General features: G+C 45.1%; 1 protein-coding gene across 2 annotated transcripts in view; it reads right to left on the bottom strand.

Annotated features, from left to right (window-relative positions):
- Positions 1-891: 891 nt before the first annotated feature.
- The window catches only part of KCNAB1 (potassium voltage-gated channel subfamily A regulatory beta subunit 1), a 698,577-nt gene continuing 671,788 nt past the window's right edge, over positions 892-27,680 (bottom strand). For both annotated transcript variants that reach the window (XM_063916117.1, XM_063916118.1), the window contains exons 11-14: positions 22,581-22,675; positions 10,475-10,595; positions 7,799-7,887; positions 892-1,243 (exon numbers count right to left, since the gene is read on the bottom strand). In XM_063916117.1, coding sequence (XP_063772187.1) covers positions 1,154-1,243; positions 7,799-7,887; positions 10,475-10,595; positions 22,581-22,675 — 395 coding nt within the window. In that variant the 3' untranslated portion in view covers positions 892-1,153. The remainder of the gene's footprint in view (positions 1,244-7,798; positions 7,888-10,474; positions 10,596-22,580; positions 22,676-27,680) is intronic.

Genomic DNA, 27,680 nt, shown 5'->3' with positions numbered 1-27,680 from the left:
CAGTAAATGCTCATCCTGGTTTTCACATCACTATTGTTTGATTCAAGTCCGTCCATGTAAAAAGCCATGGGTTAGCAAGGCATGCATTACTGTGACACTAAGCTTCTCAAGGATCTCCCTTGGCCTTTATTGTGTGCATTTTGTAAGCAGTTTATGATTATAACCTCATGCAATAAAACTTGCAAGACGTTCAATAAAATTTCCTTTTTAGATGACGAGAAATAAATGGTGCAATATGTGTTTTGTTTCTTTTAAAACTCCTCAGTCTTTCAACTGTTTAAACCAATTTAAAAAAAGAGAAATATGACCTCTAAATCAGTGGCTCTAAACCGTGGTCCTCAAGTACCCCCAACAGTTCATGTTTTCCAGGTTTCCTCACAGGATTGCAAGTGAAATAATTTGCTCCACCTGTGGGTCTTTTAAAATGTGTCAGTGGGTAATGAATACACCTGTGCACCAGCTAGGTGACCTGGAAAACATGAACTGTTGGGGGTACTTGAGGACAGAGGTTGAGAACCACTGCTCTAAATGATGGATCCTTTCACTGACTGCTACTAAGATCCCCAAAGAAGAGCCCCAGGTGGCTTTATGCTAATGACTCATTTGCCCCATTAACCATCAAACATGATAAATAAAGAAATAAAACATAACTTTAACTTTCTATATATATATATATATGAACAATTTTGTAAATTTTTTATGTAGTAAACATATTTTAAATAGAGCTGTAATAAAATTTGAGGCCAATGCATAGTTTTCAGACTTGACCATCACACAGTATAATACATAAAACAGGTTTCCCGTTGACCCCATAATACAATAATGCAGTAATAAAACATATTGCATATTATAACTCTCTCCTAAAATTGTTTCAGACGTCAAAAGTCCAAGTATTTGTAGTATAATTTTATAAGAGCATTCATTGGATAGCAGTGTAAGCAGTACGCGTGAAATCAAGTGGTAAGAAACAGGTACAAAGAATATTTAAAGTTTACAGTTCCTTTATGTGCTTCTAGGTGTAGGAGCCGAGTGGCAGCAATACCCAGTCAGGATAAGTACTGGAGTAGGTGTGTGGGGATCCATTATACATAGTGAACCTGTACTATATACAGGGCACTACTATAACCATGCAGTCCGCTGTTCAAGTAGTATGTTACGATCTATAGTCCTTTTTGCTGTATGGCTTGTTACCCAAAATGTTGTCAACCTCAGTCACGATATGGGATGTCATCTTTGGAAGGACCTATAGAAAATTTAAAAAAGGATAAATATCATATCATGCATCTTAAGCACGTCATCTGAAGCATGAAGTTAGAACCGGACTGGAATTTTATCTCTTCACATTTATTCAGTCTTCCATACCTCATGCTTCTCATTTAAAAAATATTCTGTACTGCAAATTTGTTTTGCAAATGTGAGACTGCATCTTCACCCACCATTAAATAGCTTGTTGAACAAATTGCCAAAACACTCTCCCCCCCCCCCTCCATTTTACCCGCTGACCCAGAACCTCTTAGAAAAGTGAATTATTTGAAAGCCCTGCACACAGGCTTGCCTGCAACATTGCACCATTGTTTTAATACTGATATTTTATGCCTTTGTATTCATCTTCTCCCCCCACCACCTGGATGATATAGTTTCGCTAATTGCACATCCTGCCTGATGTAACCTATGCAGTGTGCCCCTGGTGGCTGCCTCGGATGGTTCTTTCCTGGGTGGGGTTAACAACAAGTGAATCTATTCATTCAGTGCATATCATATTACACACATTTTGGTCAACTGGATATGTGGCTTATCTCACACTTTACCATTTGTAGTGCGCCAAAGATGGCTGCCTCGCTTTGTACGCCCGTGGGTAGGATGACAAATATTTGGAACTGATGGTTATGTAAGGACTCTGCATCTAGCTTTAGTACACTGCAACTTCCACACTTTATGTAATATCTACTAGGCGTTGCGTATTCCGCCCATGATGACCTATGTCAGCATTTTTCAACCGCTGTTCCGCGGCACACTAGTGTGCTGCCAGCGGTTGTCAAGTGCGCCGTGGAGTCAGCAGAGCCAGAGCTGCCTTCAGTTCAACAGAATGGCCGGGCAGCGCTGAGCTCTCCTAGGCGGCTCAGGCACTCCACGCCTGTTACCAATGGAGACGCAGCAGCGCGTTCTGCAGCAGTCCTGGCCTGACAAGTGCACACACAGGAGTCATGTGCTGCCTTAGATGACAGGAAGTGCCGGCATTGTGCAACACACACAGGCGGCCGCCGCACCACATGACTGACTTCCTGCATTCCAGCCCGGCTGAGGATCCACACGGCTTCCAATCAGCCCGGTCACCTTGACAACGGCTGGGCTCTGTCACCGCCTGCCATCACACTAGTCACACACTGTGTACAGGTGGGTTCCGGGGTTATTGTGTCACCCGCACCCCGGGAGTCCGGCGGCTCAGGCATGCCGCAGCCGTGACCTATGGAGACGCAGCAGCATGACATCATATGTCACACAAGCCCACCAGCTCGCCCATCCCCCAACCAGCCAGCATGCCCCCACACACTGCTCAATGCTTTGCAGCGCGAGTGTGACTGTACAACCCCAGCTGATGAGGGACAGGGACAACAATGAGCTCCCGCTACAGACCAATGGGACCAATGTGTGTTATTTTTTTTCTATAGAGAGCAATGCAATTATTTTTTCTGTGGGAGCTAGCCAATGTAATTTTTTACTATGGGGAGCAATGTGATTGGTTTTTTTTTTACTGGGGGGGCCAGTCAATATAATTGTTTTTTTTTCCTGTGGGGGCCAATGTGTGTGTTTTTCCATCCCGTGGGGGACAATGGTGTGCCTTGGCAATTTTATAAACTTTTCAGTGTTCCGCGAGTTGAAAAAGTTTGAAAATCACTGACCTATGTAGTGCAAACAAAATTGCTGCTGCACCTCGTACCATGGGTGGGTTATGTAACCTGTAGAATTTATTAATCAAAATAGCTGCACCAACCTTGCATTAAGAGCTCATTGTGTCTGTTATGTTCACTGTTTCTCAATTTGTTTTCCTCATCCTGTAACACTAAATCTCTGTGCTATATTTTTGATGCTTGTAAAGCAACTTTGAGTCCTGAGTACAGAATCTTTTCTGCCCGCATAATTTTATGGGTGAGCTCAAGTGCATGTCAAAAGAAGCTCAACACAGCATGGAAATCTCATACTCGTCCCAATTTTATCATACTGGCTGGATCATGCAGGCAAGTAAACTGATTTTCACTGCATTTCATCAAAAGTAAACTTCCTAGAACTGATACTTGCAGATAAGGAAAAAGAATACTCATTTTTTAACTCTAAAAAGAAGCTTATTGTTTATCGCTAATATCTTATTACATGTGAGACATATAGCTCTAGAACAATTTGGTAATTTATTTTTCCAAATGGAAATTGCATTGCGATGGTTTCAAAAAGTTATTCAAACTTTATTTCACCAGAACTGTTATGACAGTAATTGTTTAGCTTTTTCTTGGTTTAGTACAGCCTTTTGTTTAAACCGTTACTTACAATTAGATAGTTCTTGCAAAGCGGATTTAGACCTCATGGGGCCCTAGGCAAGATATCAGTTTGGGGGCCCCCAAACCCCCAAACTATCCCTAATACCCAAACCTCTATACCAACCCTAATAGCCTATCCAGAATAGTCACAGGCAGAATGAGTGGCAGATAGAGATACAGTATGGGGCATTGGGGTAAAAGACAGTGGAGAATGAGAGTGCAAAAACACAGAGGGGCAGGGGCAGCCAGAGAGAGAGGTGGCTGGAGGTTAGAGAGTGTTCAAGACAGGACAATGAGAGTGCAGTCACATAGGGAGCGGGTCAGTGGCAGAGAGAGGGGACTGGGTGTAGGGAGACCAATCCTGGGACATTTTTTCAATCCCGGGAATCAGGATTGACAAATGATCAATCCCTGGATTTGCGGGATACCCTGGATTGGCTTGTTGTGTTTAAATTAAAATTTGTCAATGCCCAGCCCACACATCTCAACATTCTCTAGACGGGAGGGGGGTCTGGGCAGCTGGCGTCAGACTGCACAACGTTACCTCTGACATCATGTCACGCTGCGCATTGTGCACAGCCAGGGGCATGGGGAACTAGGCAGGAGGAGCCAGGCAGCATCTGAGCCTGTGGAAGATGCTCACCGCTGCCCAAGGGGTTGACTAATCCCAAAATCCCCAGAATTGGAAGCTCCAATCCCAGAAACCATAGCTGGGGGTTAAATGAGGATGTTAGAGACAGGGCCATGACAGTGCAGACACGCAGAGAGAGGGACAGGTAGAGAGACAGAAGGGGGCTGTCTCTGTGGGTTAATAGTATTAGAAACATGACAATGATAGTACAACAGTCACTCCGGGAGAGGGGTAGAGAGAGGGGCAGGTGGGGACACAGAAGTGAGCTGTGGGGTAATAGAGAGTGTCAGAGACACAACCATGGCCTCAACTAGGGGGGCACGTAACCCGGGTGCAGCAGTTGAGGGGGCAGCGAGACGGTCACGGCATCACGTCCTCAGTTGCAATGTGGACAGTTCTGTGCCAAAGGTCAGTCTGCTCTGCCACCTCCCCCACTGCTTTAGTGCTGTAGAGTCCTGCGTGCTGGAAGAAGGAGACATCTGAGATTGGTGGCTGGATCCTTCAAATGAAAGACGAGGGATCGGCTTATTTACCTACCGTTGTGTGCCTGTTCCTGTGCTGCTCTGCCTGCTGTGTCTGCCTCAGAGCTTTGGGAGGCATGTGGTGTGGAGCAGGAGCTCCGGCTGTCAGCATGGATCCTGACTGGGCTGCCCAGCTGGTGGAGGACACTGTGGTGTTACCGTTTGGCTCCCTGCTTCCCTGACTGGATTCCCTGCAGTGCCCACTGGCCACTTGTGCTGTTTCCCCTGAGACTAACCCTTATGCAAGGGACATCTGCTGTGTCAGTCACTGCTGACCATGTCCTGCACCTCCAATCTACTCTGAACCAACCAAGTGGTGTGCACTTCTTTCTCCTTGCACTGCAAGCCTACAGCAAGGTTCCTACCATCTACCCCTCTATTGCCAGAGTAGCATTCTTGCTGCATCCTATTGGTAGCGCCTCCTTGCCTTCACCTTACAGGACACTGACAAACCCCCCCCCAAAGTGTGGCATAGTTTGTAAGAGCACTACTAATGTGTAGTACAATGTTTAAGGGCACTACTAATGTGTGGCATAATGTGTAAGGGACATTACTGTGTGACATTGTGTATATAAAGGGTACTACTACTTTGTGGCATTATGTGTCTAAGGTGTATTACTACTGTGTAGTATAACGTGTATAAGGGGTACTACTGTGTGGCATAATGAGCTATACAGGGCATCACTACTGTGTGGTGTAACATGTATAATGGGTACTACTGTGGCATAATGTGCTATAAAGGGCATTATTTCTGTGTGGCGTAGTTTGAATTGAACGGGGTGGGGGAGAGAGGGGTGTGTGCAAATTACTGTCTTGCCTCGGGTGACAAAAGTCCTAGTTTGGTCCCTGACATGACAATGAGAGTGCAACAGTCGCACAGAAAGAGGGGCAGTTGGAGAAAGAGGGAATGCTGTGTGGGGGAGAGACAGAGCAAAATGAGGGAGGGGTGTGGAATATTAGTCAGTGTTTGGGACATGTTGTGCTCCCCCTCCCCACCTTCCTTGGGGCAGGACACAATATTATAGCATGTCTGAGTTATGTCACAGGGTCACACAATGCTCTGAGCTACCTCTCAGCACAGAATATTTCCACATCACCCGGAGAGCTGCTGCAGGAGGCTATATATATATATATATATATATATATATAGCCAGGGCTGGAGATGCAGCTGGGAGGGAGTCACCATAGCCCCAGATCACCGGCACACAGACCTTACACATCATCACTGTCACCACTTATCTGCCTTCCAGTGTGAACACAGCTTCATGCAGATGTCCTCCTCCGACGGGCAGCGCCAGGAGCCATCCACTGCTTAGTGGGTGCCGCTCTGTGCTGGTTTGAGCAGATCACTGTCAGACTGTAATGGGACTCTGGAACATGGTTTGCAGAGGCACAGTAATGGAGCCCAGTGCCAGTATTAGTGATATTACTAATCTGAGCTTTGTTATTGAGCCTCTGTAAAACTTTTACAAGTACAACATTTTGTGAAAAAATGATCAGCATTACAGCTGAGCAGCTCTATCTAATGTGTGGCCGCAAGGGATTGGATGTGTGGCTGCACAACTGCAATGCTGATTATTATTTTTTTTTACAAAGTTCATGTAGGTTCATATTGTTAGGAATCTCATAGTTTCTATGCAGGATCAAATAGACCAATGAGTAGAGTGTTTGACTGGAATGCAACAGGTTATAGGTTCATACCCTGTTTATGGCAGTATATTGAAATGTGCTATAAAGGGTATTGTAACTAAATAACAGCGAGCTCTCAAGTAAAGTGCATGTATGTGGTATAAAGAGGATTTGTGTCCAAATCCATTTTCTTGCAGTCATCTATAAATGTGTGTATCTAATATAAATTTTGTCTTGCCCCTTCCCCACAAGTCATTCATCTTATCTCCCTATTGGAAAAATGAAGGGGGGTTCCTCCAATCCTCTTTATGGCACAGGGCACCAAATAGTCTAGTTACGGCTCTGGGTGATGCCTTGTGGTACTGGTTTAGATAGTGACTTTGAATGTTGTGTAGTAGTGTGTCATCAATTTTGGGGATTTGTAAAATGGAAACAGTACCAGGGGCAGATCGTCTTCAGTTCTCTTCTGCCTCATTTTATCACTGAAACTACAACCAATCTGGATAGCTTCATAGCATATTATTTCTGCTCACAATAATCTATTTCCAGAATTTTACTATTAATTTATTGAAAAACGAAGGCCAGTTTTATTAGTAATTACACATTGTAGTGTTTCATGTCATCAAGAGAGTTCAATACAAACATTTTTTATTTACCTACACTACGGTTTAAACTATCTTGTTTTATAATTTCTTCTGAAGGTGTTTTCATTTGATAGCGAAGCAGCTTTTGCTAAAAATGTTTTGTATGGCAGATTAAAGCCTGGGATTGTTATACACTGACTAACAAAGATTAATTGGAAAACAAACAGTATGAGACACAGCTGGTGAGCTAGAGAACGCTAGCTAGAACAAAGGGAATATTTATAGATGATCACTGTACTGTTCTTTAATGAACTTTAATGCACACTAAACATACATTTACAAATATCCCCTCAAGATTAGTAATGATATAAAGCCTTTGTGGAGTTCATGTGTATACACACACACACACACACACACACACACACAATGCCAGTTTGTATTGCGCATCTTGCATTATTAAGCCTTGGGTATACACAGAAGAGAATCGCACGCAAATGAGTCTTGCAGACTGAGACTTGCACACATCTAGCATTTACAAATCTTTGTGACTAGAGAGGCATCGGGATGGCGTGTTCTCACATATTGTAGTCTGTGTACAGAAAATCCATGTTCACGTATGCCACGGCATGCAGCACTAAGTCATTTCTGCGGGTCTCCCATCTAAAATTAATGGAACACGGGTGCGATCGTACGCATGCATCTGCAAATCTCGGGAGAAGCATTGTGGCAACAACACAAGAGGACACATCTATATAGAGAGTTAAAAAACAAAAAATCTAACCTTGATGTTCAGTGTCGTGAATATATAACCATTTGTTGGCCTATAGTAAATTTATAATGAACATTCCTTCAGAAAATTCCTTAGAATATGAATATGACTCTGTACAATAAAAGTAACCTTACCTGTATGGCTCCTAGGTTTTCTACCAGTTGTTCTGGATTAGAGGACCCCAATAAGACAGAACTCACTCCCTCATTCCGAAGACACCAAGCTACAAAAAGCAGATGTCACCAATCTCAGTAAGACAGTATGTAAATAGCATATTACATGTGCAAAAGGCCACTGACATGATTTGTGTGTGTAAAGACGGGGCGCATGGGCAATACTGAGCTTCCCCAGCAATGCTGGCCAGGCGTAGTAAGGCAGTAAGGGTTAACTGAGAACTTAGATGGGACAGTCTCTGTAGGTAAAGGCACAGAAAATAGATAAAGAATTTAAAAAAAATGTAAAACCTAAAGGCACTATTTTTTAATGATTTTAATGGCTATTGCCATACATAGATACCAGAAAAAGTACTGAGGTGGCTTTTCCATTGTAAAGGGCGGTATCCTTTTGAAGCCAGAAGTAGTCCTACCACCAGTGAATACAACCATGTATGCTGGAAATAGGGCTTTTAGCCCTTTAATAACTCAGCCCCTAAGTATCCAGACCATAGACCTCATGTGAAATGAAGTGGATTGTACACCGACAATGCTAGCTGGTGCATTCTCTGGAAGCAGATGCATCATGCAACATTCCTCCCAGCATTCTCTGCGCTTTTCCATCATTAATAAGACATTTAATTTTAAAAGTTTTTTTTTTTCATTCCTGCAATAATATGCTGAAAAGTAATAAATTGTTATTATTATTATTATTTTTTCAACTTTACTATTCAGGAAAAACAGCATAACTATATCACCTTCTCTTTTGCCCTAAAGACTAAAATGTTCTGAAATGTATTACATTTTATTAGCATATCAATCATTAGACTAAGGGGTATATTCAATTAGCAGCGATAACATACTTTTCGCACGGAAAGTCCCATTTTCGCGCGAAAATCCGGACTTTTCCCGCGAAACACAATTGCAGCCTATTCAATTTGCAGGGAAAATTTATCGGTGATAATTTTTTCACTAATTTCACTTCACCTACTCTGAAGCAGGTGAAAAGTTGGGAAAAGTCACTATTTTAAGGTAAAAATGCTTGGATATGGTACAGAACTCCTGGGACACCCCCCCTTAATGACTAATTAGGCACGTTGAAGTTTTTAATTATTTTTAATTGGCCAATAATGACATGTCATTTTTGGGGTGAAAAAGTACAAAGTGATGGAAATTGGGGTTCAAGGTATGGGACAGGTATATTGGGGTGCTTTATGAGTGAGACAGGTGTTTTTAGGCTTGCAGATGGGAGTAATCGGTCTGTTTCCACTTTTTTTAAAGTACCCTAAAATGACCCAAATATGTACTTATACCCATTTTCATGTATCCCAAATTTAATGAGAGCATTTATTTTGCTCAAAAAAACTTGCTTTCTATCATTTTTTTGCATTTAAAAAAAAAATGCATATAACAGCCATTTCATACAATTTAAGTCCCCAAAAACTCTCTAATGTGATCTCTAACACACTTCTCTTCTGTTTTCCTATGTTAGTTTAGCATTTTTTGGGGTACAAGCTGATTTCCCCATTTTCACCTGCACTTTTCACTGCAAGAATTTTCACGTGAAACCCGTTTGGAATTAAATAGGTCGAAAAACGGAGCGTTTTCGGGTGAAAAATTGCCGCAAATTTGCAGATAATTGAATACCCTAGTAAGTTTCCCTCTAAGTTCTATGGTTATCGATGACTCCAAACTAGGGTCTGAAGGGTGATGTTAGAACCAGATTAGTATACTGTGGGGATAGCCAATTAGCCCTGGTAATTTACCAGGGCTAATTGTCCCGCCGGGGGCTATCCTATTACCCCCGATAAGCCAGCACGAGCTGTGGCTTATCGGGGGTTACCTGAAGCTGCACCGGGTGCCGGCTCCTGACAGCCCTCGGTGCAGTGCTGCTTCTACGGCTCACCCGGTCACATGGCCGCTCCCCCGTCATGTGACCGCTGCCGGGGGTGGGGGAGAGGGGGGATGCCGTCACGACGCTGACCCGGCTTCTCCGCCAGGGGTCACCACGCCAAGGACAGCTTCCGGATGCCTGCAGTCCCAGCCTGCTGCTGCTGCAGCGGGCATGGGACGCTGCAGGTTGTCCCGCTCATCTGGGATTTTGTTTCGCCTGCCTCAGGTAGGCGAAACCAAATCCCCAGAAACAACCCCGATTCCGTGCGAAAACGGGGCTGTTTCTACCGAAAACACACAGGTTTCACTGGCATTTTTTTTTTTTTACAGGCGATCAATCTGGATAGCCTAAAAAAAAAATTGGTGAAACATCGGGAAAAATCGCTTTTCCGCACCCGATGGTTTACAGGGCCTAATAGGATACCCCCCTGTGTGTTCATTCAGTAATTACTTGTTGCAAGTTGACTGGAATTTTCCAGCAAATAAATAAACTTGTTAAATAGATAGTCGCACATTCTTTATTTCTACCAAGAAGAGGCAATTAAAAAAAATTAGATTTGCCAGTAATTTATTTTCAGTTGAGTAACAGGAATTAAAATATGGGCAGTATTCCCTTTTAAGTTTAATGTGCTGGCAAGCACCAATGTATAATAGAATATGTTCTTGTGATTAATTAGACACCAGCCCGAAATAAAAACACAGCTCAACAAAGCAGCTTATACCATTCTAAGGAAAGGCAATGTGTCTGTGCACATATATTCTTACCTACGGCAAGCTGCGGCAGAGTGCATCCCAGACGTTCTGCAATTGGTACCAAATCTTTCAGCTTAGCTTGCTGTTTGCGGCCCTCCTCACTCAGTATTTTGTCCTTTAGCCACTGGTAGCACTGACAAATCATGACGTGACAGAATCAGGAATTGCCAAATAATGCAAGGAATGACAATAACAAAGTCAAAGGAATCTGTAAAATGTGATTGGTTAGATCAAGCAATGCGTGTGTGTATTAAAAATGTTTATGCGCTTAAATACCCCCCTGTGAATGGAGGTGATACATAAAATCATGTAAACGTTAGATGTATTCATGCTTTGACGAATAATGTTATCACATCCATCATCAGTTCCTCAACACTATAACAGAATGAGTACAGCAGACCCTGTAGCTGATGTACAGTAACACAGTACAGAACACAGACTGTTGATTTAAGAATGGGGCAACTTTACCAAACTATCTAATGCATACGAGTACACTGTAAAAATATTCATTGTCATAGTTAGAGCAGACAGCAAGGTAAAAACTACTACATTTAAAATTTGCTTTTCTATTTTTTTTCCAATGCCTTTAATTTTACTCCGTCAAATCTGCTCCTGCCTCTTAGTCACAGCTCCCCCTTCAGATCACTCCTCTCCTGAGAGTATAGTAAGGGTACGGTATGTAATACCGGTGGTTGGGATCCCGGAGGTCAGGAGATCGATGCCGGAATACCGGCAGCAATCGCAGCGAGTCCCCTTGCGGGACACTATTATATTCCCCTCACGGGACGGCTGGTGGAATGGACCACCACAGAGTTGGAATTTGGGGCTCTGCTCAGAATTCCGACTGGTGGCATTTTGCCGGTTGGCGGGATTCTGGCGTCGGTCTCCTGACCGTCGGGATCCCGACAGCCAGTAAATTAACTGCATCCCGTATAGCAATGGTAAGGCCGTTTCCATGCTAACAGGATGCTTGTCTCATCACACATCTATGTTCGGCTTTCACAAGTTCAAACAGATTATTGTGTACATACAGTATGTTCAGACTGATGGATCTGGATCTGCTAAATGAAGAGCTCATTATTCTTTTTAGACATATATAGAAAAAGGATGATCTGCAAAAGTTCAGTTCACTACAACTGCTGTGACGTGCTGTATAGTGACTGAGCCAGTGTCTTGGATATTTAGGAGCTGGAAGCGCTTGTTCCTATTATAGCAACATGCAGGTGGAACAGAGGAACATCAGTTACACTGGTCCGTGGGGGTCAGAGTTCAGACCAACTTTATTACGTACAGTACACGCCAATGCCATACCCTCCAACATGACCCGCCCCCCTAGGTACAAAATGCTCTGTTTCTGGACTTCCCTCTTAATTTATTATTGCAATCACCTGTGAAGAAACAGCTTTGTTATCATTTAACTAGTTCAAGACAGGTGATGGAAATCATAAATTAAAAGGGAAGTCCAGAAACAGAGCATTTTGTACCTAGTGGGGCGGGTCATGTTGGAGGGTCTGCAATGCTATATAGTTATAATAACAAGCCTCAAACATTACATATTTTGCAGTAAGCAGTGGAAAACATTGTAACAGATTTATCATCCCACTTGTGTTAATTCAGTTGCAGAGTGCCCATTTGCAATGAAATGTATAGTTACCCAATAATGGCCCTCATTCCGAGTTGTTCGCTCGCTAGTTGCTTTTAGCAGCATTGCACACGCTAGGCCGCCGCCCTCTGGTAGTGTATCTTAGCTTAGCAGAATAGCGAACGAAAGATTAGCAGAACTGCTACTAAATAATTCCCTGCAGTTTCTGAGTAGCTCCAGACCTACTCCTAGACTGCGATCACCTCATTACGTTCAGTTCCTGGTTTGACGTCACAAACACGCCCTGCGTTCGGCCAGCCACTCCCCTGTTTCTCCAGCCACTCCTGCGTATTTGACTAAAACAATCAAAAACTGCTGAAAGCGCCTCGTAATAAATTGTTCTATATAAAAAAATTCCCCAATTTCAATGCGCTGCTGTGTAGGCACTGTGTATTTGCCTAATTGAAGGAAACTAGATTGAAAAAAGAACTCAGCTGCGCAATGAAATTGGAAACATGAACAAAAGCTGACGTATGCTGAGATAAATTATAAAGAAAATTTAATATGACAATAAAAAAAATTTCATACAATAAAACTTATAGTCTGGACTTAAACCTTATAAGGAAAATAGTAAAATACCCTGTACTGGATAGCAGATAAAACAAGCACTTGTGGTGTGAGCAGTAACAATATGCAACATTTGTATCCAACAAGTAGAAACAGTATCGTATCCTGGATATGAATGAATTGTTAGAATGTGGAGTAATTCATAAGTTTTAAACTGGTAACTGCAGTCCCATGAATGTATTAATGGAGCTCCTTTATGTAGAAATGCTCCGATGTCAGATAAAGTAAAAATTACCTCTCCCGTGTGCTGGTTTCTAACCGAGCGTCCTCGGTTAGATTATCCTGCGTTGCCCACCACGTAGCTGTCACTGGGAGGGAGGGTACAAAGCTTGCACCGGGCGGAGTCCTACACGGAGACGCTGCTGGAGGTATAAAGGAGCCGCTATGGAGACTGAGTTGCCAATGCCGCTCGGCAGGCCTTGATGTCAGCTGCGGCGTGCAGAGAATAATATGCCACTGCAGGGCAATTCTTTTTTACCTACTGGACTTCTACATTCTGCCTAACAAGCATTTTGCATGACAAGCACTTTCATCTATACTAAGAGACCGATATTGGCCTTGCAGCCCCTGCAGTGGCATATTATTCTCTGCACGCCGCAGCTGACATCGAGGCCTGCTCAGTCTCCATAGCGGCTCCTTTATACCTCCAGCAGCGTCTCCGTGTAGGACTCCGCCCGGTGCAAGCTTTGTACCCTCCCTCCCAGTGACAGCTACGTGGTGGGCAACGCAGGATAATCTAACCGAGGACGCTCGGTTAGAAACCAGCCCACGGGAGAGGTAATTTTGACTTTATCTGACATCGGAGCATTTCTACATAAAGGAGCTCCATTAATACATTCATGGGACTGCAGTTACCAGTTTAAAACTTATGAATTACTCCACATTCTAACAATTCATTCATATCCAGGATACGATACTGTTTCTACTTGTTGGATACAAATGTTGCATATTGTTACTGCTCACACCACAAGTGCTTGTTTTATCTAGAGATGTGCACTTGAAATTTTTCGGGTTTTGTGTTTTGGTTTTGGGTTCGGTTCCACGGCCGTGTTTTGGGTTCGACCGCGTTTTGGCAAAACCTCACCGAATTTTTTTTGTCGGATTCGGGTGTGTTTTGGATTCGGGTGTTTTTTTCAAAAAAACACTAAAAAACAGCTTAAATCATAGAATTTGGGGGTCATTTTGATCCCAAAGTATTATTAACCTCAAAAACCATAATTTCCACTCATTTTCAGTCTATTCTGAATACCTCACACCTCACAATATTATCTTTAGTCCTAAAATTTGCACCGAGGTCGCTGGATGACTAAGCTAAGCGACCCTAGTGGCCGACACAAACACCTGGCCCATCTAGGAGTGGCACTGCAGTGTCACGCAGGATGTCCCTTCCAAAAAACACTCCCCAAACAGCACATGACGCAAAGAAAAAAAGAGGCGCAATGAGGTAGCTGTGTGAGTAAGCTAAGCGACCCTAGTGGCCGACACAAACACCTGGCCCATCTAGGAGTGGCACTGCAGTGTCACGCAGGATGTCCCTTCCAAAAAACACTCCCCAAACAGCACATGACGCAAAGAAGAAAAAAAGAGGCGCAATGAGGTAGCTGTGTGAGTAAGCTAAGCGACCCTAGTGGCCGACACAAACACCTGGCCCATCTAGGAGTGGCACTGCAGTGTCACGCAGGATGTCCCTTCCAAAAAACCCTCCCCAAACAGCACATGACGCAAAGAAAAAAAGAGGCGCAATGAGGTAGCTGTGTGAGTAAGATAAGCGACCCTAGTGGCCGACACAAACACCGGGCCCATCTAGGAGTGGCACTGCAGTGTCTCACGCAGGATGTCCCTTCCAAAAAACCCTCCCCAAACAGCACATGACGCAGAGAAAAAAAGAGGCGCAATGAGGTAGCTGTGTGAGTAAGATAAGCGACCCTAGTGGCCGACACAAACACCTGGCCCATCTAGGAGTGGCACTGCAGTGTCACGCAGGATGTCCCTTCCAAAAAACCCTCCCCAAACAGCACATGACGCAAAGAAAAAAAGAGGCGCAATGAGGTAGCTGTGTGACTAAGCTCAGCGACCCAAGTGGCCGACACAAACACCTGGCCCATCTAGGAGTGGCACTGCAGTGTCAGGCAGGATGGCCCTTCCAAAAAATACTCCCCAAACAGCACGACGCAAAGAAGAAAAAAAAGAGGCGCAATGAGGTAGCTGTGCGACTAAGCTCAGCGACCCTAGTGGCCGACACAAACACCTGGCCCATCTAGGAGTGGCACTGCAGTGTCACGCAGGATGTCCCTTCCAAAAAACCCTCCCCAAACAGCACATGACGCAAAGAAAAAAAGAGGCGCAATGAGGTAGCTGTGTGACTAAGCTTAGCGACCCTAGTGGCCGACACAAACACCGGGCCCATCTAGGAGTGGCACTGCAGTGTCACGCAGGATGGCCCTTCCAAAAAACACTCCCCAAACAGCACATGACGCAAATAAAAATGAAAGAAAAAAGAGGTGCAAGATGGAATTGTCCTTGGGCCCTCCCACCCACCCTTATGTTGTATAAACAGGACATGCACACTTTAACCAACCCATCATTTCAGTGACAGGGTCTGCCACACGACTGTGACTGAAATGACGGGTTGGTTTGGACCCCCACCTAAAAAGAAGCAATTAATCTCTCCTTGCACAAACTGGCTCTACAGAGGCAAGATGTCCACCTCGTCATCATCCTCCGATATATCACCGTGTACATCCCCCTCCTCACAGATTATCAATTCGTCCCCACTGGAATCCACCATCTCAGCTCCCTGTGTACTTTGTGGAGGCAATTGCTGCTGGTCAATGTCTCCACGGAGGAATTGATTATAATTCATTTTAATGAACATCATCTTCTCCACATTTTCTGGATGTAACCTCGTACGCCGATTGCTGACAAGGTGAGCGGCGGCACTAAACACTCTTTCGGAGTACACACTTGTGGGAGGGCAACTTAGGTAGAATAAAGCCAGTTTGTGCAAGGGCCTCCAAATTGCCTCTTTTTCCTGCCAGTATAAGTACGGACTGTGTGACGTGCCTACTTGGATGCGGTCACTCATATAATCCTCCACCATTCTTTCAATGGTGAGAGAATCATATGCAGTGACAGTAGACGACATGTCCGTAATCGTTGTCAGGTCCTTCAGTCCGGACCAGATGTCAGCATCAGCAGTCGCTCCAGACTGCCCTGCATCACCGCCAGCGGGTAGGATCGGAATTCTGAGCCTTTTCCTCGCACCCCCAGTTGCGGGAGAATGTGAAGGAGGAGATGTTGACAGGTCGCGTTCCGCTTGACTTGACAATTTTCTCACCAGCAGGTCTTTGAACCCCAGCAGACTTGTGTCTGCCGGAAAGAGAGATCCAAGGTAGGCTTTAAATCTAGGATCGAGCATGGTGGCCAAAATGTAGTGCTCTGATTTCAACAGATTGACCACCCGTGAATCCTTGTTAAGCGAATTAAGGGCTCCATCCACAAGTCCCACATGCCTAGCGGAATCGCTCTGTGTTAGCTCCTCCTTCAATGTCTCCAGCTTCTTCTGCAAAAGCCTGATGAGGGGAATGACCTGACTCAGGCTGGCAGTGTCTGAACTGACTTCACGTGTGGCAAGTTCAAAGGGCATCAGAACCTTGCACAACGTTGAAATCATTCTCCACTGCGCTTGAGACAGGTGCATTCCACCTCCTATATCGTGCTGAATTGTATAGGCTTGAATGGCCTTTTGCTGCTCCTCCAACCTCTGAAGCATATAGAGGGTTGAATTCCACCTCGTTACCACTTCTTGCTTCAGATGATGGCAGGGCAGGTTCAGTTGTTTTTGGTGGTGCTCCAGTCTTCAGTACGTGGTGCCTGTACGCCGAAAGTGTCCCGCAATTCTTCTGGCCACCGACAGCATCTCTTGCACGGCCCTGTCGTTTTTTAAAAAATTCTGCACCACCAAATTCAAGGTATGTGCAAAACATGGGACGTGCTGGAATGTGCCCATATTTAATGCACACACAATATTGCTGGCGTTGTCCGATGCCACAAATCCACAGGAGAGTCCAATTGGGGTAAGCCATTCCGCGATGATCTTCCTCAGTTGCCGTAAGAGGTTTTCAGCTGTGTGCGTATTCTGGAAAGCGGTGATACAAAGCGTAGCCTGCCTAGGAAAGAGTTGGCGTTTGCGAGATGCTGCTACTGGTGCCGCCGCTGCTGTTCTTGCGGCGGGAGTCCATACATCTACCCAGTGGGCTGTCACAGTCATATAGTCCTGACCCTGCCCTGCTCCACTTGTCCACATGTCCGTGGTTAAGTGGACATTGGGTACAACTGCATTTTTTAGGACACTGGTGAGTCTTTTTCTGACGTCCGTGTACATTCTCGGTATCGCCTGCCTAGAGAAGTGGAACCTAGATGGTATTTGGTAACGGGGGCACACTGCCTCAATAAATTGTCTAGTTCCCTGTGAACTAACGGCGGATACCGGACGCACGTCTAACACCAACATAGTTGTCAAGGCCTCAGTTATCCGCTTTGCAGCAGGATGACTGCTGTGATATTTCATCTTCCTCGCAAAGGACTGTTGGACAGTCAATTGCTTACTGGAAGTAGTACAAGTGGTCTTCCGACTTCCCCTCTGGGATGACGATCGACTCCCAGCAGCAACAACAGCAGCGCCAGCAGCAGTAGGCATTACACTCAAGGATGCATCGGAGGAATCCCAGGCAGGAGAGGACTCGTCAGAATTGCCAGTGACATGGCCTGCAGGACTATTGGCATTCCTGGGTAAGGAGGAAATTGACACTGAGGGAGTTGGTGGGGTGGTTTGCGTGAGCTTGGTTACAAGAGGAAGGGATTTACTGGTCAGTGGACTGCTTCCGCTGTCACCCAAAGTTTTTGAACTTGTCACTGACTTATTATGAATGCGCTGCAGGTGACGTATAAGGGAGGATGTTCCGAGGTGGTTAACGTCCTTACCCCTACTTATTACAGCTTGACAAAGGCAACACACGGCTTGACACCTGTTGTCCGCATTTCTGTTGAAATACTTCCACACCGAAGAGCTGATTTTTTTGGTATTTTCACCAGGCATGTCAATGGCCATATTCCTCCCACGGACAACAGGTGTCTCCCCGGGTGCCTGACTTAAACAAACCACCTCACCATCAGAATCCTCCTGGTCAATTTCCTCCCCAGCGCCAGCAACACCCATATCCTCCTCATCCTGGTGTACTTCAACACTGACATCTTCAATCTGACTATCAGGAACTGGACTGCGGGTGCTCCTTCCAGCACTTGCAGGGGGCGTGCAAATGGTGGAAGGCGCATGCTCTTCACGTCCAGTGTTGGGAAGGTCAGGCATCGCAACCGACACAATTGGACTCTCCTTGTGGATTTGGGATTTCGAAGAACGCACAGTTCTTTGCGGTGCTTTTGCCAGCTTGAGTCTTTTCATTTTTCTAGCGAGAGGCTGAGTGCTTCCATCCTCATGTGAAGCTGAACCACTAGCCATGAACATAGGCCAGGGCCTCAGCCGTTCCTTGCCACTCCGTGTGGTAAATGGCATATTGGCAAGTTTACGCTTCTCCTCCGACAATTTTATTTTAGGTTTTGGAGTCCTTTTTTTACTGATATTTGGTGTTTTGGATTTTACATGCTCTGTACTATGACATTGGGCATCGGCCTTGGCAGACGACGTTGCTGGCATTTCATCGTCTCGGCCATGACTAGTGGCAGCAGCTTCAGCACGAGGTGGAAGTGGATCTTGATCTTTCCCTAATTTTGGAACCTCAACATTTTTGTTCTCCATATTTTAATAGGGACAACTAAAAGGCACCTCAGGTAAACAATGGAGATGGATGGATACTAGTATACTTATGGATGGACTGCCGAGTGCCGACACAGAGGTAGCTACAGCCGTGGACTAACGTACTGTGTCTGCTGCTAATATAGACTGGATGATAATGAGATGAAATCAATATATATGTATATATAATATCACTAGTACTGCAGCCGGACAGGTATATATTATATATTTATTATGTAATGACTGATGACGGACCTGCTGGACACTGTCAGCTCAGCAGCACCGCAGACTGCTACAGTAAGCTACTATAGTAGTATGTATAAAGAAGAAAGAAAAAAACAACAACCACGGGTAGGTGGTATACAATTATGGATGGACTGCCGAGTGCCGACACAGAGGTAGCTACAGCCGTGGACTAACGTACTGTGTCTGCTGCTAATATAGACTGGATGATAATGAGATGAAATCAATATATATGTATATATAATATCACTAGTACTGCAGCCGGACAGGTATATATTATATATTTATTATGTAATGACTGATGACGGACCTGCTGGACACTGTCAGCTCAGCAGCACCGCAGACTGCTACAGTAAGCTACTATAGTAGTATGTATAAAGAAGAAAGAAAAAAACAACAACCACGGGTAGGTGGTATACAATTATGGATGGACTGCCGAGTGCCGACACAGAGGTAGCTACAGCCGTGGACTAACGTACTGTGTCTGCTGCTAATATAGACTGGATGATAATGAGATGAAATCAATATATATGTATATATAATATCACTAGTACTGCAGCCGGACAGGTATATATTATATATTTATTATGTAATGACTGATGACGGACCTGCTGGACACTGTCAGCTCAGCAGCACCGCAGACTGCTACAGTAAGCTACTATAGTAGTATGTATAAAGAAGAAAGAAAAAAACAACAACCACGGGTAGGTGGTATACAATTATGGATGGACTGCCGAGTGCCGACACAGAGGTAGCTACAGCCGTGGACTAACGTACTGTGTCTGCTGCTAATATAGACTGGATGATAATGAGATTAAATCAATATATATGTATATATAATATCACTAGTACTGCAGCCGGACAGGTATATATTATATATTTATTATGTAATGACTGATGACGAACCTACTGGACACTGTCAGCTCAGCAGCACCGCAGACTGCTACAGTAAGCTACTATAGTAGTATGTATAAAGAAGAAAGAAAAAAACAACAACCACGGGTAGGTGGTATACAATTATGGATGGACTGCCGAGTGCCGACACAGAGGTAGCTACAGCCGTGGACTAACGTACTGTGTCTGCTGCTAATATAGACTGGATGATAATGAGATGAAATCAATATATATGTATATATAATATCACTAGTACTGCAGCCGGACAGGTATATATTATATATTTATTATGTAATGACTGATGACGGACCTGCTGGACACTGTCAGCTCAGCAGCACCGCAGACTGCTACAGTAAGCTACTATAGTAGTATCTATAAAGAAGAAAGAAAAAAAAAAAAAACACGGGTAGGTGCTAGGTGGTATACAATATTATATATATATATTATATACAATTATATATATATATATATATATATATATATATAATATATATTAAACTCATAAACTGGTGGTGATTTATTAAACTGGTGGTCAGGTCACTGGTCACACTATCAGCAACTTGCAAGTAGTACTCCTGAGTCCTAAGCAGACAATCACAATATATATTATACTGGTGGTCAGTGTGGTCACAAACAATGGCAGTGTGGCTGGCACTCTGGCAGCAAAAGTGTGCACTGTACGTTATATGTACTCCTGAGTCCTGCTCTCAGACTCTAACTGCTCCCCACTGTCAGTGTCTCCCCCACAAGTCAGATAATACAGTCACACTATCTCTCTCTATCACTTCAGCAAGTACTAGTAGTAGTAGTACTCCTCCTAATGCTCCCCAAATTACTACTGTGTCTCTCTCTGTCTCACTCTCTTCTCGAATCTCTATAAACGGAGAGGACGCCAGACACGTCCTCTCCCTATGAATCTCAATGCACGTGTGAAAAATGGCGGCGACGCGCGGCTCCTTATATAGAATCCGAGTCTCGCGATAGAATCCGAGCCTCGCGAGAATCCGACAGCGTGATGATGACGTTCGGGCGCGCTCGGGTTAACCGAGCAAGGCGGGAAGATCCGAGTCGCTCGGACCCGTGTAAAAAAACATGAAGTTCGGGCGGGTTCGGATTCCGAGGAACCGAACCCGCTCATCTCTAGTTTTATCTGCTATCCAGTACAGGGTATTTTACTATTTTCCTTATAAGGTTTAAGTCCAGACTATGGGGGTAATTCCAAGTTGATCGCAGTAGGAATTTTGTTAGCAGTTGGGCAAAACCATGTGCACTGCAGGTGTGGCAGATATAACATGTGCAGAAAGAGTTAGATTTGGGTGAGTTATTTTATTTCTGTGCAGGGTAAATACTGGCTGCTTTATTTTTACACTGCAATTTAGATTGCAGATTGAACACACCACACCCAAATCTAACTCTCTCTGCACATGTTAAATCTGCCTCCCCTGCAGTGCACATGGTTTTGCCCAACTGCTAAAAAAAATCCAGCTGCGATCAACTTTGAATTACCCCCTATATGTTTTATTGTATGAAATTTCTTTTATTGTTATATTAAATTTTCTTTCTAATTTATCTCAGCATACGTCAGCTTTTGTTCATGTTTCCAATTTCATTGTGCAGCTGAGTTCTTTTTTCAATCTAGACTCCTGCGTTTTTACCTGGCACGCCTGCGTTTTTTTAGCACACTCCCTGAAAACGGACAGTTTCCGCCCAGAAACACCCACTTCCTGTCAATCACACTACGATCACTCGAGCGATAAAGAAACGTCGCTCGAGCTTGTGTAAATCTACAAAGTTTTGTGTGAAAGTACTTAGTGCATGCGCGCTGCGTACCATGCGCATGCGCATTTTTGCCGTTTTTTCACTTGATCGCTGCACTGTGAAAATCGGCAGCGAGCGAACAACTCAGAATGACCACCAATACCTGTATATCATTTTCAGCATTTGGGCAAGTTTATTGTTGCACCCTTGAGATGTGTACCATCCCATATGCCCTGCCTAGTCATTGTAAGCCGCAGGATGGCCATTGTTGGCAAAATCCATTGGACTACAAGCTGCATATACTTGGCTCTTTAGACCGTTTGTACAGAGGCCCCAATTCAGACCTGATCGTAGCAGCAAATTTGTTAGCAGTTGGGCAAAACCATGTGCACTGCAGGGGGAAGGGGCAGATATAACATGTGCAGAGAGAGTTAGATTTGGGTGGGTTATATTGTTTCTGTGTAGGGTAAACACTGCAATTTAGATTTCAGTTTAAACACACCCCACCCAAGTCTAACTCTCTCTACACATGTTATATCTGCCCTCCCCCTTCAGTGCACATGGTTTTGCCCATCTGCTAACAAATCTGCTGCTACAATCAGGTCTGAATTAGGCCCACCATTTGGAAAGTAATTAAGACTTTGTAAAGACTAATCCATGTGTAAGGTTTCGTCACTTCCAGACTTTGGTTAGGATTTTTACAAAAGTTGTAAACATGTTATAAAGGGTTGGGTATGATCAATCATAATGTCGTGTCGACATGTGGTGGGCCAGCGGTGACTTTGCGATTACAGCGGCTACAGCACTGTCTTCTGGGTCCCAGCGGTCATGTGACCGTCACTTCCGGGTCAGATCTCCAATCCTCTGACATTCCAGTAGTTCTCGGCTATCCCTAACCCTCCCTCTAACCCTAATCTCCACTCCCCGCAGCTTAACCTTAACCTCCTCCAGCAGCCCAGCCCTAACATCGACATTCAGACAATGTTGAAATTTCACCTGTCAATATTCTGATAATGTCAACAAGTTGCCTGTTGACATTGGTATTGTAGACTTTCTACTACATCCTGATATAAACAGCCAATGTGATTAACATTATAGACAATTCAAAAAGAAGCAGTGAAAATATGAAAATGATTGCACTTGGTTTATTCATTGCTTACTGTAATTCAGTAAAGCTATTTGTCTTTTTTTGAAATTCCTACCTTTAGGGATGCCCGCGTGCTTTCCGGAACTCCATTCTCATATTTTCCAGAGATGATTCCACAAGCTAGAGGAGACCAAGTTACTGCTCCAACTCCTGGGGAACAAAGAATCTATATTTAGCAACTGTCTATTTCTGTGACATGTTAATGCAATGATGTAAAACATGATAATGGGCATATGCAATAACGAGTGATATTTTTATTACTCGTTACTAATTTTAAATGGTGCTCCAACCAATCAGCTTCTAATTGCCATGTGTTTGAAAACAGACAGTTAATTTGGTTACACACTAGACAAAGTGTTTACCCAGCGATGTTGTCAGCGACGAGACCCAGTGGCGAGGCAAGCATCGGCAAGTGCATACACAGTGCCGATGCCACGAATGATGCAGGCGTAGGGGGACAGCGGGGGCATTGCTTCATTCGGCAGCATGGCCCTTACTGGCGATATCACCTGTTGGACATGCATGCCCGACGGACGATGTCGCTGACGACACACAGTGCATACACACTAGATGATATCGTGGACGATGTGTCGGAACTGAGCACATCGTCCACTATATGGTCTAGTGTGTACCCAGCTTTAGGATCTAATTGGATGGAGCACCATTTAAGATTAGTAATGAGTGATAACTAGAATATCACTCATTATTAAATATGCCCTTATTGATGCTCATGAGGTTCATGAAGCCCACGTCTGCAGGCCAAATTATTTGAGGAAAACACAATAGACACAGAGTAAGGTATCACATTATCCGCAGCTACTGGATTCGTCTGTTGTCCCCAAAAAGATGGCATAAGGTGCGGCTTATAGGGGATTTTGTTTCACCTGCCTCAGGCAGTTGAAATGAAAGCCCCAATAAGTGGCAACACAAGTTTCATTGAACCTGAGTGTTTTTACGCAAGAATAGGATGAAAAATTGGTAAACATCCCAAAAAACATCCAATGATTTTTCGGCAATGATTGGAAACCCCCCTTACAGATTTGAACATCTGTTTGCATATACTGTAAGCAAAGAGGAGTCTGCACTGGCATTTCCACATCTGCGTATTGAGTTACATAAATCTTATTATACATTTAGTAACTCTAGTGTACAGATAACTCTGAAGCAAATATGCATCAAAATCAAGGGTATAGATTAGATACCATAGGTGCAGCTGCTATGGGGCCCAGAACTGAGACGGGCCCATCTTCCCTGTCAAAGTTACATGTGCTATATACATTTTTCACCATTGGGTGGTCCACAGGGGCCCTTACAAAGATTTGTCTTGGAGCCTATAATATATCTAGGTATGCTCCTGGACCTGATCATTGTAATGTGCATTATAATATTACATAATAGGATCTGGGGCACTCTAATGCAGTGACGTGCGGTGGGGTGAGGCAGAATCATTCCTGTCATACTATCGTTTGTGCCAGAGTTTTTACTGTATATCTTCTTTGCATTATTCTAATCATTTTTATAGCCAAAACTCTGGAGTAAAAAGTCTATGGCAGGTGAGGCAGTGCCTATCCTTTCCACACATCTCTGTTCAAAACTCACAAAATTTCCAGGAGTTTATACTGCTGCACCTGTGTATCAGTGGCGTGCGGTGAGGTTAGTTGTTGGTGAGGCACTGGCCGGGGTGATTGGCTCACGGCGGCCATCTTGTATTTCAAAAATGGCTCTGCACTTCAGCGCCATTTTTGAAAGTGGCAAAGCCCTCAACTATGGTGCCCTAATGGCTGCAGGGACTAGATCCATGATCCAGACCTGCAGCCAAAATGCCCGCTGAGTCCCGCAGCAGAAATCCCGCCGCCGCTGAAGTCCTGCCGCCGCAGAAGTCCCGCTGCCTACCTCCGCCGCACAAGCCCCGCCGCCACTGCATAACTCCCAACGCCGCATAAGTCCCTCTGCCCGCCTCTGCCGCACAAGTCAAGTCACGCTGCCCGCTACCGCCCAACACCGGGTTCCGCACCGCAAAGTGCCTGCTCATCAAACGTGCTGAGCAGGCAAATGTAGTATTTGTGTATGTGTTGTGTAGGGAATTTTAATGAATAAAAAAAAAACAAGTTGGAATTGGAGTGGGGAAGGCAGGGGTGGGGGGGGACATTAATGTATAATTGTTGTTCAATGTTCAGGGCTTTCATTAACTTAGCAGCGCCGCGGTTGTGGCGCTATTAAGTTACTGAAAAACCTGGACAGTGGACAACAAGAATAAAGCAGTGGTGTGACAGTGTGTGTAAACTAAACACTTACATGCACTGCCACTGACTGCAGAAGACAATGGCTGGCACTATCTCTCTCGTCTCTACCTGTAACAGCAGCACTGACAGTGACAGCCGCATGCAGGTCACTGTCAGTGCTGCTGCTGCATAATCACCAGTGCCAGATTAAGGACCACATGGGCCTGGAGCTGAAATTTATGAAGGGCCAATTGTGTACCGTCGCAGGGGATGTGACCAGCAACAGAGGGGGTTGTGACTAGGGGTTGTGTCATGCAGGACCCACCACACATTGTTCCTTGCCTGAGTCAAAGCTGCTCTGGGTCTTAGGTGTAAATTTACTAAAGGTTCTAAAAATGAAAAGTGGTGGTTACCCACAGCAACAAATCAAATTCTCTCTATCGTTTCTCTATTGCATCCAGGAAAATGATAGACATAATCTGATTAGTTGCTATGGGCAACATCACCACTTTTCATTTTTAGAACCTTTAGTAAATATACCCCCTAGTGTCTGCTTTCTGTAGCAGGTAAGCCAAGGCGCAGGATCAAATTTGCTGGTGGCGCTCCCCACAACCTATTTGCCTCAGGGGCACATTGCACTAGGTAGCTCTTATACACATTGCACCAGGTAGCCCATTTTACACACTGCATGAGGTAGAGCCTATTATACACAGGTAGCCCCTTATACACAATTCACCAGGTTTCCCATTATTCACATTGCACCAAGTAGCCCCTTATACACATTGCACCAGGTAGCTCCTTATACACATTATGCCAGGTAGCCCATTATACACATTGCGCCAGGTAGCCCATTATACACATTGCACCAGGTAGCCCATTAAACAAATTGCACCACCTAGCCCCTTATACACACTGCACCAGCTAGCCGTCACTCACATCCGGCGCCTGTGGTCCCTTGGCTCTATGTTCTCATACTTCCACCCAGCGTGAAGCTGAGCGTGAGTGAGAAGTGGCAGGAGGCGACCGGCAGTGGTAAGTGTCCAGGGGGCGACAGGCAGCAGGAATCGGCCAAAAGAGGACGGTGGGGTGGCCGTCAGGAGGAAGTGGCCAGGACTGGGGGCGGCCGCCCGGCAGCAGGAAGCATTGTGATGCGGGCAGCAGATGGGTGCTGATGACGCTGGTGAGGTGACTGGAACGCCCACCCGCACATAGAACCGCCACTGGCGGGATCCCCTGAGCCGGACGAGCAGAGACCCTCCCCCACAGCCAACAACGCAGCCAACAAAGCCCCTCTTAGTGCACATAGTGCAGCCAAATGCAAAAGGACCGAGCATCCACAGACGTGAAGATCACCCACCTGAGCATAGCTTCCAAGTGAGCAACCCACCCCAGCAACATGCCCACAGACCCTCCAACATGACCCGCCCCACTAGGTACAAAATGGTCTGTTCCTGGACTTCCCTCTTAATTTATGATTTCCATCACCTGTGTTGAACTAGTTAAATGATAAGAAAGCTGTTTCTTCACAGGTGATGGCAATAATAAATTAAGAGGGAAGTCCAGAAACAGAACGTTTTGTACCTAGTGGGGCGGGTCATGTTGGAGGGTATGCGCCCATATCACCACACACACCAGCCCCCCCCCCCCCCCCCCCCTCAACGCCCTACACACACAGCCAGTTTCCCCAGTCCCTATATACACTGACACACACCCTGTCCCCTCCAGCCACACCACACACACACCCTGTTTACCCCAGTCCCTACACACACACCCAGCTGTACTTAGCAACACACATACCTGTTCTCCTCTGCCCTTCCACTCTCCCCCGTTTCCCCCAGTCAGTCACTAAGCCTTCCGGACACAGCAGGAGTAGGCAGGGACACATACAAGACCAGGAGAAGTCGGGGGCGTGGCCTAATCACGGACCCGTGGCCACGCCCCCTTTGAGAAACACCCACCCCATCCTCCTACCATTCAGCAGCAAGCACCGAACAAGGCGGCTGGCAGGCAGGGGGGTCACAGGATAGGACAGCCGGAGTTACTCGTCATCCCAGCAGGCAAGTCCACTGATGGCTGCTGCGGTTCTGCATGGTGGTGGGAGGCACTTGTGTGCATGTCACAGGGGCGTGCTTTCATGGGCTGAAAGCACGTCCCTGCTGCACTGAGGCACCTCTATAGGTGCCGCTTTCAATGCTTTTTTTAATGGGCTTTTCCAGCCCTCTGCACGGCCACGGCCCCTGCCCGCCCCCTGCTTCCGGCCATTTACAGTTAGCAGCGAGAGGCACCATTCAAGGTGCCTCCGAAATCTTTTTTTTTATGCTAAAAAAGATTAGGTTACTATGAGAAGATACACAGAACATGTCATAAGTATCTTCTCTGTATTCTTGTAATCCCTTTAATGACACTGCCTCCCCTGACTGCACGTCCCTGCTGTGTATAATGACCAGATGTACCCTTTGGCTTATATATTGATTGTAAATCTGGCTCTGGGGAAAGCCAGTGCCTCCTGAGACATTTAGCTCACCGCACGTCCCTGCTGTAATGTGGCAAATATGAAGTGGAGGCACTATAGTGTAGCATAATATGAACTGGGGCCACTGTAATGTGACATAATAAGGACGGGGGACACTGTATGCCATAATGTGCATGGGGGTACTATGTTGCATACTGTGTAATGGCAGCTCTACAATGTGACATAATGTGAACTAGGGCACTACTATAGTTCAAAAAATAAAGTAGGCACTACAATGTTGTACACTATTAACTAAGGCATTACTATGGTTCAGAAAATGAACTAGGGAACTGCAAGGGGGCATAACACTAATAGCTGCTGCGGAGAGGTGTCTCTCTAGAAGCATTGGGACAGGGGCCCCTTCAAAATGTTGCTATGGGGCCCTCACTATTCTGGCCATGCCCCTCGATCAAAATATTTA

This window comes from Pseudophryne corroboree, chromosome 4 (genome assembly GCF_028390025.1).
Source record: "Pseudophryne corroboree isolate aPseCor3 chromosome 4, aPseCor3.hap2, whole genome shotgun sequence".
Lineage (NCBI taxonomy): Eukaryota > Metazoa > Chordata > Amphibia > Anura > Myobatrachidae > Pseudophryne > Pseudophryne corroboree.
This window is presented reverse-complemented; position numbering and strand designations above follow the sequence as displayed.